The sequence below is a fragment of the Equus asinus genome, chromosome 4 (genome assembly GCF_041296235.1).
Source record: "Equus asinus isolate D_3611 breed Donkey chromosome 4, EquAss-T2T_v2, whole genome shotgun sequence".
In the NCBI taxonomy this organism is placed as follows: domain Eukaryota; kingdom Metazoa; phylum Chordata; class Mammalia; order Perissodactyla; family Equidae; genus Equus; species Equus asinus.
Genome location: NC_091793.1, coordinates 95,787,357 through 95,803,510, shown reverse-complemented (window position 1 = coordinate 95,803,510; position 16,154 = coordinate 95,787,357). Strand labels below are relative to the sequence as shown.

General features: G+C 35.6%; 1 protein-coding gene across 16 annotated transcripts in view; it reads right to left on the bottom strand.

Moving 5' to 3' along the window:
• Nucleotides 1–16,154, bottom strand: part of GALNT13 (polypeptide N-acetylgalactosaminyltransferase 13) — a 470,593-nt gene that overhangs the window by 133,104 nt on the left and 321,335 nt on the right. For all 16 annotated transcript variants that reach the window (XM_070507781.1, XM_070507790.1, XM_070507780.1 and 13 more), the window contains one exon: nucleotides 7,217–7,397. In XM_070507781.1, the coding sequence (XP_070363882.1) occupies nucleotides 7,217–7,397 (181 nt within the window). The remainder of the gene's footprint in view (nucleotides 1–7,216; nucleotides 7,398–16,154) is intronic.

Genomic DNA, 16,154 nt, shown 5'->3' with positions numbered 1-16,154 from the left:
AAATGCCAAAGAAAAGAAAGCAGGGGTAGCAATCCTTATATCAGACAAAATAGACTTTAAATCAAAAACTGTAATAAGAGACAAACACGGGCACTACATAATGATAAAGGGAACAATCCAACAAGAAAATATAACACTTGTAAATATCTATGCACCCAACATAGGAGCACCTAAATTTATAAAGCAATTATTAACAGACATAAGAGGAGAAATAGACAGTAACACAATTATAGTAGGGGACTTTAACACTCCACTTACACCAATGGATAGATCATCCAAACAGAAGATCAATAAGGAAACACTCGCCTTAAAGGACACATTAGACCAGATGGACTTAGTAGATATATACAGAACATTCCATCCAAAAACCACAGAATACACATTCTTTTCAAACGCCCATGGAACATTCTCCAGGATTGATCACATATTAGGCCACAAAACAAGTCTCAATAAATTTAAGAAGATCGAAATAATACCATGCATCTTTTCTGACCGCAAAGATATGAAACTGGAAATCAACTACATAATGAAAACCAGAAAAGCCACAAAAATGTGGAGATTGAACAAAATGCTACTGAACAATGATTGGGTCAATGAAGAAATCAAAGAAGAAATAAAAAATTCCTGGAGACAAATGAAAATGAAAACACGACATGCCAAAATCTGTGGGATACAGCAAAAGTGGTTCTATGAGGGAAGTTTATAGCAATTCAGGCCTACCTCAACAAAGAAGAAAAGTCCCAAATAGACAATCTAAAAGTACACCTAAAGGTACTGGAAAAGGAACAACAAACAAAGCCCAAAATCAGCAGAAGGAAGGAAATAATAAAAATCAGAGTAGAAATAAACAAAATAGAGACTAAAAAAAATAGAAAAAATTAATGAAACCAAGAGCTGGTTCTTCGAAAAGATAAACAAAATTGACAAACCCTTAGCTAGACTCACCAAGAAAAAAAGAGAGAAGGCTCAAATAAATAAAATCAGAAATGAAAGAGGAGAGATTACAACGGACACCTCAGAAATACAAAAGATAAGAACAGAATACTATGAAAAGCTATATGCCAACAAATTGGATAATCTAGAAGAAATGGATAAATTCTTAGAAACATACAACCTTCCAAAACTGGAACAAGAAGATATAGAAAATTTGAATAGACCGATCACCAGTAAGGAGATTGAAACAGCAATTAAAAACCTCTCAAAAAATAAAAGGCCAGGACCAGATGGCTTCCCTGGTGAATTCTACCAAACATTCAAAGAAGACTTAATACCTATCCTTCTCAAACTCTTCCAAAAAATTGAAGAGGAGGGGAGGCTTCCTAATTCCTTCTACGAAGCAAACATTATCCTGATACCAAAGCCAGACAAGGACAACCCAAAAAAAGAAAATTACAGGCCAATGTTACTGATGAACATCGATGCGAAAATCCTCAACAAAATTCTAGCAAATCAAATACAACAATACATTAAAAAGATCATACATCATGATCAAGTGGATTTCATTCCAGGGATGCAAGCATGCTTCAACATCCGCAAATCTATCAACATGATACACCACATTAACAAAATAAGAATAAAAATCACATGATCATCTCCATAGATGCAGAGAAAGCATTTGACAAGATATAGCATCCATTTATGATAAAAACTCTAAATAAAATGGGTATAGAAGGAAAAAACCCACAGCAAATATCATTCTCAATGGAGAAAAACTGAAAGCTATCCCTCTAAGAACAGGAACCAGACAAGGATGCCCACTGTCACCACTCTTATTTAACATAGTATTGGAAGTCCTAGCCAGAGCAATCAGGCAAGAAAAAGGAATAAAAGGGATCCACACTGGAAAAGAAGAAGTGAAAATGTCACTCTTTGCAGATGACATAATTTTATATCTAGAAAACCCTAAAGAGTCCACTAAAAAACTTTTAGAAATAATAAAGGAATACAGTCAAGTTGCGGGATACAAAATCAATGTACAAAAATCGGTTGTGTTTCTATACACTAACAACGAAGTAGTAGAAAGAGAAATTAAGAATACAATCCCATTTACAATTGCAACAAAAAGAATAAAATACGTAGGAATAAACTGAACCAAAGAGGTGAAAGATCTGTAGACCAAAAACTATAAAACATTGTTGAAAGAAACCGAAGAAGACACAAAGAAATGGAAAGATATTCCGTGCTCTTGGATTGGAAGAATTAACATTGTTAAAATGTCCATACTTCCTAAAGCAATCTATAGATTCAACGCAATCCCTATCAAAGTTCCAACAACATTTTTTACAGAAATAGAACAAAGAATCTTAAAATTTATATGGAACAACAAAAGACCCCGAATAGCCAAAGGATTCCTGAGAAAAAAGAAGAAAGCTGGAGGTATCACACTCCCCGATGTCAAATTATACTACAAAGCCATAGTAACCGAAACAGCATGGTACTGGCACAAAAACAGACACAGAGATCAATGGAACAAAATTGAGAGCCCAGAAGTAAAACCACACGTTTATGGACAGCTAATATTCGACAAGGGAGCAAGAGCATACGATGGAGAAAGGAGAGTCTCTTCAATAAATGGTGTTGGGAAAACTGGACAGCCACATGCAAAAGAATGAAAGTAGACCATTCCCTTACACCATGCACAAAAATCAACTCAAAATGGATTAAAGACTTGAATATAAGACCCAAAACCATGAGACTTCTAGAAGAAAACATAGGCAGTACACTCTATGACATTGGTTTGAGCAGCATATTTTCAAATTCCATGTCTGACCGGGCAAGGGAAACAAAAGACAAAATGAACAAATGGGACTACATCAAACTAAAAAGTTTCTGCACAGCAAAGGAAACCATCAACAAAACGAAAAGACAACTTAACAATTGGGAGAAGATATTTGCAAACCATATATCAGATAAGGGGTTAATATCCAAAATATACAAAAAACTCACACAGCTCAACAGAAAAAAAAACAACAATCCAATTAGAAAATGGGCAAAAGATCTCAACAGAGATTTCTCCAAAGAAGATATACAGATGGCCAACAGGCATATGAAAAGATGCTCAACATCATTAGCTATCAGGGAAATGCAAATCAAAACTACAATGAGGTATCACCTCACTCTGGTCAGAATGGCCATAATTAACAAGACAGGAAACAACAAATGTTGGAGAGGGTGTGGAGAGAAGGGAACCCTTGTTCACTGCTGGTGGCAGTGCAAACTGGTGCAGCCACTATGGAAAGCAGTTTGGAGTATCCTCAGAAAGTTAAGAATAGATCTACCATATGATCCAGCTATTCCACTGCTGGGTATTTATCCAAAGAACTTGAAAACACGAAGGCATAAAGATACTTGCACCCCTATGTTCATTGTGGCATTATAAACAATAGCCAAGACATGGAAGCAACCTAGGTGCCCATCAAGGGACGAATGGATAAAGAAGATGTGGTATCTATGCAATGGACTACTACTCAGCCATAAGAAATGACGAAATCCAGCCATTTGTGACAATGTGGATGGACCTTGAGGGTATTATGCTGAGTGAAATAAGTCAGAGGGAGAAAGTCAAATACCATATGATCTCACTCATAAGTAGAAGATAAAAACGACAAAAAAAAAAAAAAACACATAGCATTGGAGATTGGACTGGTGGTTACCATTGGGGAAGGGGGGAGAGGGGAGAGCAAAAGGGGTGATTAGGGTTACATGTGAGGGGATGGACTATAATTAGTGTTCGGGTGGTGAACATGATGTAATGTATACAGAATTCAAAATATGATGTACATCCGAAAAAAATAAAAATTAAAAAAAATAATAATTATTCACCACAATTCTTTTTCAAGGACTGCAAAGTGACAGGAAAGTTGCCAAGCACTGTAATTACAAGTCTCTGAACTACTTAGGATACAGAGGCAAGTAACAAAAATAAAACAATATGGTACACAGTAATAATGGATTGGCCATGGTACCAAAACTACAGGGAATACACTTCCCAGATAGAAAGAATACCCAGTTAGTTCAAGACAGACAGAGCTGAAGCACCCCTGAAACCAACCCATAAAGTAAATAGGCGATAGAGCATGTTGAGAGGAAGCAAAGCTGTCGGAATTCAACTCACACAGTCTCAGTACTTAAAGATCGCATTTTGAACAACTGCATAAGTAGAGAATAAGATTCAGTAATAGAAGCCCTGGTGTAAAAAATGAGAGTCACCTCACACAACGTCTTGGACAAATTATGGATACACAGAGGTGCTTCTAGAAAGAACCATAACAATTTCCTTCGCCAGATTATTAAGGAGGTTCTAGAGAATTAAACAGAACTCAATATAAAGTTTTTAGAGTTTTTCACAATTATGTTTGTGTGTTTATGTATATTATAGTAAAGGATATAATTCTAAGTGTAACTGTGCATCCATCCCCCTACGCTGACTTCTCTCTTTATAAACTTATCCTTTACCCAAGGAAATGAAAAATAAAAACCCAACAATTTTAGATGATAGCAAAGAAATCCATGATTTTGATTTTAAGAATATCAGAAACTATCAGTAATGATTAAAATAGTTATTCACTCAAAAAAGGCTCAACACCACATAAATGACAGATTCCTGACTTCCCCAATGCAACCCGCTTTATCTGTTTTTGGATGATCTGAAACCTGCCCAGGGCTAGAACTGTTTTTAGGCATCCAACTCTAGTTTCCGATTACTTCCTCCTTCCTGTGCCACTGAGAAGCAATTTATTGTTTTTGTTTTTCTCTTATTGCCCACCCTACAGCAGGCAGGTTCCATGCTCGGCAATGCTGACTGTCCCTGAGACACATGGAAGCAAAAATGCCCCTTAGGAACTTCCTAGATATTTTCAGCATGTTCCCCAAATGCCCTTTTTTCTGCTTTACAAAGTACCTTTCTGGATTTAAATGAACCAGTTTTGTAAGAACAATAACCTTCCAAACGATATTTATTGCGATGTAAAACTACCCTTTCCAGACTACACAGACAGTCCCCTTTGGGCAACATAGAGTCATTAGTTGCAGATAGGAGGCATTCTTTCCATCCTTTAAACTCGAAAGCTTGTCATTTCATTACAGTTTGAGAAATGATTCTACTATTTATCTGCCTCTTTCACTCAATAGGAAGTTATACAAAAGACTAACACATCACTTTTTACAAATAATAGTCATCAAGAGTGACTATAATACATATAGTTACAGTTATTCTCAATTACTTATATTCCTGAATGTGCATTGCATATAATCACACATAACACATTTCTTTCTTCCATCACTCTTTTCTTCATATTTGAGCTTATATATTTCTACAGGTAATGATTTGAATTCAGAAAGAATCATCAGAAGAAAATGAAAAGGTTATATAAATGTCACTGCCTCACTGCGAATTTTATATGCTCTTGCTGAACTGAACTCTGTGAACATCTGGAGTGGTTTTCTACTGTAAAGAGAAATAGGTCTATGCGTGAAACAGTTTTCCTGACAAAAGCTTCTTGACATAGAAGAGGCTTGAAAACATGTGGAAAAGTCCTTCTCCTAATCACACATTTACACATGCATTGCTCTCAATTTTTCTTTTCTATAGAGTAGTGCTGGATCAAGAAAATTGATACAGCTCACTCCCCAATGAAAAGAACAGTTTTCATTGCCTTATACGTACTTTCAGAAATCAAAGCATGTCAATTAGAACCCAAACTCGTTTTTCTAGGCCATGTAATAGATTATAACATAGAAAAGAGGATGTGGGCATGGATTTTTGTTGTTGTCCTTATGGGTTACATAATAATAACATTGATGACCAAAAGGCCTACACATAAACTATCAAAAGTAGAACATTAAAAGTTATTTTATCAATACAGTTAAATTCTTATTTATTTATTTATTTTATTTTGAGGAAGTTTAGCCCTGAGTTAACATCTGCTGGCAATCCTCCTCTTTTTGCTGAAAAGGACTGGCCCTGAGCTAACATCCGTGCCCATCTTCCCCTACTTTATATGTGGGACGCCTGCCACAGCATGGCTTAACAAGCAGGGCATAGGTCCACACCCAGTATCCAAACCAGCGAACCCTGGGCCACCAAAGTGGAACATGCGAAATTAACTGCTGCACCATCGGGCCAGCCCTACAGTTGAATTCTTGTTTTATTAATTTATGTTTTGGTCTCTTTGTCTAGACTTTGAGATCATGAAGGCAACCCTGTGTCCTCCTCTTGTTTATATCTTCTCACACATCTTTTTCTTTCTTAAAAGACAATATAATGTATCAAACGTTCTCTTTTTTTAAATAAGTAATATAATTGTTGGAGAAATTCTAGAAAATTCTAAAGAATGAGATCTCTCATAATCACACACCCAGTAATAGGATTTTTCTCACGATGCTTTACTTTTTTCTTTTTTATTGACTTTTAAAATATTTTTTAAATTTTTTATTAAAATTTATCTGTTTTTTAAATTCCTTATAAATTTTTAAAAATAAATGTTTTATCAAGAAAATTTAGAAAATACAGAACAGGATAAGGAAAAGAAAGAAATTACTCATAATCCCGCCACCCAGTGATAGCCCACATTTAGTTCTATTTCCATGTCTATCCTTCGATGTAACTAAAGTAGGATAACATTTTATTGTACCGTATTATGCTTTTTCACATATCTTTTGATGACTAATTTACTAGTCATTAAACTCTTTAAAGATATAAGTTTTAATATCTGCATAATTTTCCATCTTGTTTCTGTAGGAAATCATTTAATCTTTCCCTACTCAGATATTTAAGAAAATAAGGCAGTAGAAAACATCTCTGTTTAAATATTAACAAAATTTCTTACCAACTTAGCCAGCTTTATTTGTGAAACAAGGAAATAAAGGCTTATTGCTCTCAAAAAAATTTTTTTTCTTGAATTGGGCTCATACATGTTAATTAAATTTGGATCTCTCTGTGTATTGCTTGCTCTGTTTTTCTAGAACCATGCTTGTGCCAAAAAATAAGCAAATAAAAAAGAATATTTAGGGATTTGAGGTAAGTATAGTATTTTTCATTTTAGGTGAAAATTGACTTCTTAGTATAACTTTCTCAAACACAATTTTCTGCAATATTATGGTGATAAACAACATTTTATTTTAAGCAGTCGAATAAGAACCATAACAAAACACATATTCAGCATGTTTAAAATTTTATTTTTCCCTGCCTAGGAAGGAAAATGTCAGAATTCTTTACCTGGGGATATGATATAGAAGAAATCTTTAAATTCATCCATCCAGACTTCTGCCAGTCTCCTGTTGTTCTTGTTGATGACATGGCCAGTGCCACCAGGGAACGTGTATGGAGTCGCCTTCCGAAAAACATGACCAACATGGGAGCAAGTCACAATCTCCAGTGAGCCTCCACACTGCCAAATCTGGGAAAAAGAGCAACTGTTGTATAGCAATCCTTGTAGATAATGCAGTCATATTGCCCGAGAAGCAACTGAGGTTAACGAAGGCCAAACCTTCAGATCTTACATGGTTCAAGAAAACATCAAATGGATGCAAAATTTAGAACTAGCATACTCTAGGTTTGGCAAAGGATTCTAATTTGGAACAGCTTGATATATTCAAATATTGTAGCATTGGAATTATGCAAGTAAGATGTAATTATTTTCATATGCTCTTATTAGACTACCTAATTTTCAGTTTCTAGTTAATCTAACTGTTATTTAATGGAGGTTTGGTACCAAAATCTGCTATGAATGAAGGAAGTTGTACCTGTTAAATGCCATGGTCAATAACTAAATTTGATTTGGAGAAAAATCAACCTACTATACTCCATCCATCTGAAATTTTAAATGACCATTAATTCTCAGTTGTCCAATATCCCCTGTATCTTATGCCTTGGGATATGTTATCATTCATATTAAAATGTGCCGGAACTCCTTTACATCTGCTCAACATGTACACATCCTTCAAAGTCCGTCTCCAAGATCATTTCTTCTAGGGAGCTCTGTAGGGTGACTTAGCGTCGTGTGAGTTTTGTACTTTAAACATGCTTTCATAAAGAACAAACTACACTGTTTTACAAGCCATTGTTTACTTCACTCTCTCTCCATTAAAACTATGAACTCTTGGAAAACATATACCATATATTTCTTGGTGTCCCAGATTCACTGTGCAGCTGAGGCTAGGTATTAAGTATTCATAAAACATTTATTTCTATACAACTATATTGTATAGCAATAGGTTATACTAATAGCATGTGTGTTATATATGTTACATATATATAACATGTCATATATATGTTATACACAGGTACTATATACACATGTACTGTACACACTCATATATATATTTATTACATACATGTAATATACTACATATGTGCTACAGGTTTTTTATCCCAATAAATAAAAGTCATAGTTATCACTACATGTAATTAGAAGGGCTTGGTTTTATACTACAACTAACATTGTTCTTATTTTAAGGAGAGTTGCTTATTTTGAAAGATAAAGTTTTCTCCAATTGATCCCTCAAGTAACATCCATCTTAGAAGAGGGCTGCTACTGGGCTTCGGTAGCAGTAAGAGACGTTCATTGCAACCAGAAGATGGAAGATGCTAAATAGCAAGTTACATTCATCAACACTGGTTTGTGTATTACATGTGCCATCTATTCTTTCTCATTTTCTAATTGTTTCAACAGTGCAATGCTAACAGAAAAGGGGTTCAAATCCAACACTGAAATGATGGAGCAATAAAAAAGAATGGAAATCACCATTCCCCCAAAAGATAGGATAATTCATTCTTTAATAATCAAAGTATTTAATTGATTGGTAACTTTCTTATCTTTCTAGCTTGAAATCTACAAACCTTCTTGTAATTACACACATCTTTACATTCTTCCTTCCTATTAAAGTGCAGGAAGTTGATCCTTCCCCTATCAAAGACAAATCGATACTTGTATGTCAGTCTAGGTCATACCCCTTAAGTCCGTCTTAAGGACTTCACTGGTTTGGTCCTCCTCTTTTCTCCTGAACCATCAATCATTTCCCTCATTACTAGATTATGTCTATCCTCACATAATATCTCCTATATTTCAAATCAATTAAAAAATCAGATAAACAAAAAAAGTTACAAAACACAACAAAAACTTGGTCCCTTTGGACCATCTGTTAGTCCATATTCCCATCCAACATATCTCATTTTTCTGTTTCCCTTTACTGTAAACTAACATAAAATTTTTATTGATATATGTTGTTTCCCTTCCTCAATTTTCATACATCTACTCATTATGAAATGCTGTTTATTTCTGCAACTCCCCCCAAATTGCCATGGTGAAAATCACAAATTTTTCTGTTGATGAATATCTAGTAGACTCCTTTCTTGGATTCTCTTGCTTTCCTTCCTACTACTTTACTGTTTATACATTTTCATCCTAAATTTCTGTATAAATGTTGGCCTTCATCTTTCTTTCTTCATTCTCTAGGTGATCTTATTTGTTCTTATTACTTTACATACGGTCTGAATCTCACAGCCTCAACGGTGATGTCTCAGCCCAGGCTTCTCCTCTGGGATCCAGACTTGTGTATCCAAACATCTACTTGATACCACCTCTTGCACATCTCAGAGACATCCAAATAAACATGTCTGAAGTAGACTTGTTGATTCATTCCAATCTTGTCAGCCAGGTCTTATTTTCTTTTATTTCAGTCTTTTTTAAAAATTAACAATAAATGGTGCCACCATTCACCCAGCTGGTCAATCCTAAAAAACAAAAGCAAAAACAAAAATCCCCCCCAAAACCCTAGAAGTCATCAATGATTTCCCCTCTTCTTTCATCACTTATGTTCACTCCAGTACAAATCCTGGTGGTCTTATCTATAATATAATTCTCAGCATATCCATCTCTCTCCGTCTCCACTGCTACCATCCTTGTCCTAATCACTGATATCTCTTGTCTGTCAATTGCAATACTCTTAATTGTCTTGCTGCTTTCACTGTTGCACTCCTATAATTTGTTTTGTACTGAGAAATCTGAGTGGTCTTTTTAAAAATTAATCATTTCATTTTACTTCACTGCTTAAATCCTTCAGTGGTTTCCCATCGCACTGTGAATATAAACAAAATCCTTCAGCAGGGCCTCTAAGACCCTACATGATTCTCTTTGTCAATAAACACTGGTGATATTGGCCCTCTGCCATTTCCTAAAATAACAGTTCACATACTCTCTTTCACACACCAAAGTCTCAACACATGCTTTCCCTATACCTGGAATACAATTCTGCTTGCCCTTCACCTGACTGCCTCTTTCCCATACTTCTCATCTCAGCTAAAACATCACCCATGAGAGAGAGCTTTCCAAATGCCATATTTAAAGTGCCCCATCCTAGTTATTTTCTTTAATAGCACCCTGTTTATTTACTTCCTTGCTTATCACAATTTGCAATTTACTTATTTGTTTAGCTATGCACTTTTTTCCTCAACTAGAATGTAGATTCTAAAAGGGCATGGGAGGTGTCCAGTCATTGCTAAACTCCAAGAGCCAAGCCCAGTGCTTGTGACATAGTGTCACTGTATGTTGGTTGAATGGGAGAATGGACAACTCAAAATCAACTACCAAGATTATCATAAAACAAGGCATCCTTAGCAGAATGATGAGATTTAAATTGGACATATTTGGGGGGATTTTAAATTGCATTTTATAAGAAAATATTTTTAGTATTAACCTAGGCAGAGTAGTCTAGTAAAATGATATGCGACTGCTGTTCCACACGCCTTGGGAATTGAGGAAGTTCTTTGAAGGTCACAACACAACAAATAAACATTAGGAATGCTCGATGGTTTATGACAAACAAGGTTGCCAAATGATACGATCTTAATTTTTAACGTGTTCTCAAAGTAACCATTTAGCCAAACTCACACTATCTCTCTTACAAACATGATTCAGTAAAGTATTCAGGTATTTGTACTGTGACCAGGCCATTGGCAGGGTACCCAAAATTCAGAAGAAATATCATTTGACATGTTATACTTGAGAGGGAATTGAAGATCTTCTCTTTATTATACAGAATGAGTGTTAGTGGTAGAGCTTTCCCTCCTCTTCTGTGGATGAGGCATGAACGAAGAGCTTCTTTCTTCCCTCATCCAAGCCATAGAGGGGAACTAATAAATGAAGGAGAGACTAGCATTTCATTCTCTGCTAAATACTTGCTGAGCAGTAAAATCAGCAGAGTGTCGTGGTGCTGCCATCAGAACATAACAGAATGTGGTGAGTGAGTTTGAGGAAAGCTTCACGTGTGGGGAAGAACATGACCCTAGTAAAATGGGGACCACTTCTGGGCTAAAAAATCTTGAAGGTGGGTTAAGGTTTATTGAATAGCTTGTTCCAGCAGAATTTACAGGTCTAGTGATGCAGTGACCCTGGGAGGAAGTGGTCTTTGGGGACAACTGAACAAGACTTCAGTGGTCTTCCAAACTCTATAAAGCATGGAATAGAGAGGAGAAAAAATGAGCTGTGGCACTAGCAATATGGCAGCTCAGCAATGAGATATACCATTAAGAAAGACAGTTGGAGACCTTACAGGGTAAGAGAGAGAAACTAAGATTTCTGCCTACAAAAGGCCCTCGGGTGACAGCGGGGATAGGAGGTGGAGCTGAGAACACTTTTAAGAAAACAATGAAACTGTGTATAGAAGACCATCATATGGATGGAGGCCACTAGTAGCATGTGGAACCACATTGAGCCAACAACAGGTAGCCATCATAAAACGTGATATCAGATAAGACCTGCCATTTCTTTAGCCCTCCTATTTGACTCTATACACTGGGGGAGTAGCAGCCCAGAAAACCCTGCCCTTTCCCATTCTGAGAGCTTCTATCAGCATGGGCCTAACGAGAGAACCGAATGTGAGCTATGTATTGCTTATGAAATCAAAGCTTTAAACTGAACATTTCTAGCATTTTTAACAACTGAAAGTGACCAGAAAATTATAGAATCTATCCTAAATCACATCAGAACTGGAAAGGAATATTCTTCAGAACATGAAGCAATGATTGGAGAAAAAAAATCAAACCATTTTAAGTTTGTACCCCACTAAATTCACTATATGATAAACCCTATTGCATATAAACCAGTAATTGACAGTTGTCCTCAGGGTTCCCAAATTTGCCTCCTTGAAAATGTGGATTAGCACTGTGGTTGTGTAAGTGAGGGCACTTTACTTCTCCTCTGCCGCTTCTTGGCCATACCCTGGTTTGTAAGCTTATGGGTTCTATGCTCTGAACATGGGCACAGAAAAGAGAACAATATCTACTGTGAAATCATTTAAAAGTAGGGTTGCAATGGTCTTTTATTTCACTCCTTTCCCTGCTAATAGGCAAAGGTGAGAATATATGAAAATGGATATATGAAAGTGCTGATTTTTGGTTGTCCTCCCAACTTGCGGTGAGATTTTGTGTGTACATGTACAGGCATAACACAATAACAGTTGTTGATTTACAAGACAGAAGGAAAACCTGTCCCTGATTTTGATTCTCACAGATCTAGGCAGTTCTCAAGTATATTTAGGAGAGATAATAGAACTAGAGGTAACTGTTCCATAACTCATATTGGTCTGTGTTTTGCTTGTAAGCTACAGTCTACTGATTCCTGGGATAAAGTGACTGCTTCTCCCATTGCCATCTGTGCTCCTAGATTGTGTGGATAAACATTCATATTGCATTTCCTAGGTAAAGCCTCTCCCCCAAATTTGCATGAAAATGAAAAGATCAAGGTAGGAATGCATAACATTATGTATTAATTAGGCTAATTTCTGGACATGATAATACTTAGTTAATATAAAAGCAAAACATTTAATTAATCATAGTTACTGTGTACTTAGTAGACACTTGGGTACTGTGAAAGAATTAAAAAATAAACTGTTTCCAGAAAACTATACAGTTAAAGTGGAAAGAACATAAATTAACTCGAGTCCTCAATGACTACCATGATAACTTCCCTTAGTGTACTTCCAATAAATATTTCGGAAAGATGGAAAAAAGAAAGGAAAAATGAAAATAAAGAAGAAAGAAGAGTATGACATAGTCCTTAAGAACTTAGGTTTCGAAATAAGCAAATGGAATTTTCCTAGTGGCTCCATCACTTACTATCTAGTTAAACTTGTGAAAATTATTTAAGTCTTCAAGGCCTTAACCTCCCCACTGGAAAACAGGGATAATAATAACTACCTCCTAAGACCCTAATGAGACTGTGTGCATCAAGCACCTTGCTGGACAATATGCAAAGAAGTGAAATGTTATCTGTATATTACTTTTATTGTTGTTGTTGTTCAGGGAAATCAACATCTGTACATCATCAGCTTATTCTTGCTTCTTAAAAAATATTTTATTTAATTCTTTGTGAATTGTGCCTTTTTCCGGCATTGCAATATCAATGTCTAAGGGTACAGTGAGGAGTTTACAAGAATGGCCAATTAGTTTCAAGTTAGAATATTACATTCTGTTCTCTGAAATTACTTTACACTGTCTGAACAAAAAGTATAAAGTGAAGAAAACATGATGTATCATCCACACAAACACCTGATGTCCGAAGTACTTTGTATCATTGAGCATAGCTGATTGTTATTTTCTAGACTTCTAACAGATTAATATTTGTTTACTGTGTCTCTTTCTATGTCTCAAATGGTAAATTTGACCATTTATAAGATATAGACTGTCCTTTTACCCACAGAGGACTGAAGCTAGCTAGTTACCTGTCTTCGTTCTCAGACATTTTTATGAGTCTTTTGATGGTAGAGAAGGTTATTAATCAAAATGTAAAATGCCCATTGCTTATTTGATTAGCTACTTGATTTTCTTCCCCCAGCTAGAAGACAATTAACTAACATACATTATTCTTTTCATGTTTTTTGGCACCTACATCAGTGGCATTTTAATTAAGGTTCATAAACTTCATAAGCTCCAACTTGCAATCTCAGTTCTGGTGCTACTATTGTTTCTAATTTTACAGCTGTTGTGCCAGATTTGTGCAGCTGCTTGTTTTTGTACTAATCTTTATCCCCTCATCCCCATCCCACACATATACTATCTCTGGCACAAAGTCATTGTTTAATATGGTCGTAGTAACAACAAAAACAATAGTACAGCATGGAGGCCACACAGTGCAAGGGTCGTGAGTGTGTAGGCTCTGGTTCCTGAGAGCATATCCTAGCTCTTCCATGTACTAGCAGGGTAGCAGGGTGAACTCAGTTGCTTCATCTTTCTTTGCTTCAGGTTTCAGGTAATAACATGAGACTAGAAGAATCTACCTCGGAGGCTTGTTGTGAGGATTAAGGCAAACCAGTGAGCATAAAGATACTTGGCCTTTATGTGAAAAATGGATTGGAATGGAGCAAATAGGAGACATTTATTAAGGGGTTCTTGCAATAATCTAGGAAAGATATGATAATGACTTTGACTGGAGTGATGGCAACTGAAATGAAGAGACATGTAATAACTTGACATAATTTGGGGAATTAAAATTAAGAATTAATGTATATACGCTCCCTTATCCATAATGTCTCCCCACTAGGTCCAACTTACATTTTCTTCTGGTAAACAGTCCTTAACCATACTAGCTTTCACTGATCTCAGTTTTCAATGACTCATAACATTTACTACTTATCTCTCTTCCAACCCACCCCATTTAGCTCTCAATTCTATATAGTTTGTGATCTTGTTAAATGTTGGTGTGTGTATGTATATTTATGTGTATGTATATAAATATACATATTAGTCTTATCTCTCCACCCACATTATTATCGCTTTGAGAAGAAGCATCCATGTTTCACTTCATGAAATTGGTAAAATTCACATATAGTGGGAAAAAAAATCAGAATTTTACAATGCCATTAAATCAGTGTTTGCAAAGTTTAAAAAAATGTTTAGCTCATATTGGTGTTCAACACACAGTGATTGACTGATTGATCTATTAGTATTGATACAAGAAAATCCGGAAAATTACACAGTGTACACAAAATGTATCTATCGTTAAATGGAAGTAGGAACAAAAGCTATTATTTTCTTAGTTCTGGCAAAGGGAAAACTGAAACAAGGTACTGATGACTCAGGTTTCAAAATATTTCATTCTATATTTATCGTTTGTTTCAAATAATCCCTGTCTGCACTTCAACTCTCCACTTTGTTTATACATGCTCAAGTAGACTTATGACAAATCTTTTGATTCTTGCAATTGAAATAAAGTCTAAAAGAGCCTTCCTTGAGTTCCTGGAGGCACTATGATCCTTGATAAGTTGGCACAAACAGAGGAGTCATGGATGTCAGTATTCAAAAGGGGTAATTATCAGGGGTTCAGTAGACATTTTTCTATTCATTCTGGACATGAAACTTGCTAGTTATTCCTCATGGTTATTTTGATTGGGGGAACGTCTTCGTTAATTGGTTGGTTTGATTCTTGGCCTCGTTTTCACTTCACAGTATAATGGTGAGATTTATGTGATCTAGAAGAGGTCTCTAGAGCTGGAGTCATATCCTGATACGTCATAACATCTCAAGATGAGGACTCTTGTACACCAAACTGCTGAGGGCTTTAAGTGCTCATCTGGCTTGCCAGAGATCACAGATTCAACATGCCTGAGGAATCTATTCATTCCTTGATAATTTAATGTTTTTTTAAGACAGAATTCTTATTTGTATGAAAAGAGAAGAAAGCATTAGATTTGAAATAGGAAAGCTGAATTCTTGACTTAAACACAAACTGTAGAATTTGGAAAGTCACTTAATCTTAAGAGACTTCAGAAAGTTCATAGGTAAAAGAAGAGAAAGTGAGGTTGATAATGGCTAAATTTTCTCCTTCCAGATTTCCAGGATTCAGATTAATCTCTTTGTATAGAGTAAATGATCACTTTTAGAGATCAGATTTTTAGATAGAAATGATAAAAATCTCCAAAATTTTAATTAACATTTTCTTCCTTAGGCAAGCTTACTTTACTTTAGTTGTATTAGAAGTACACGGTACAAATACCATTCTCTGAACAAGAGAAAGTATGAGATGACACTCTAAAGCTTATTATGAGGCAATCGATGTGTTTCTTCCCTCAGATTTGGGAGTTCCCGTATTTTAGAAAAGCTTCAAATGGTATAAAAATAAGGAAGCCACAAAAGTACTTTTGTTTTCCAAGAGAATTTT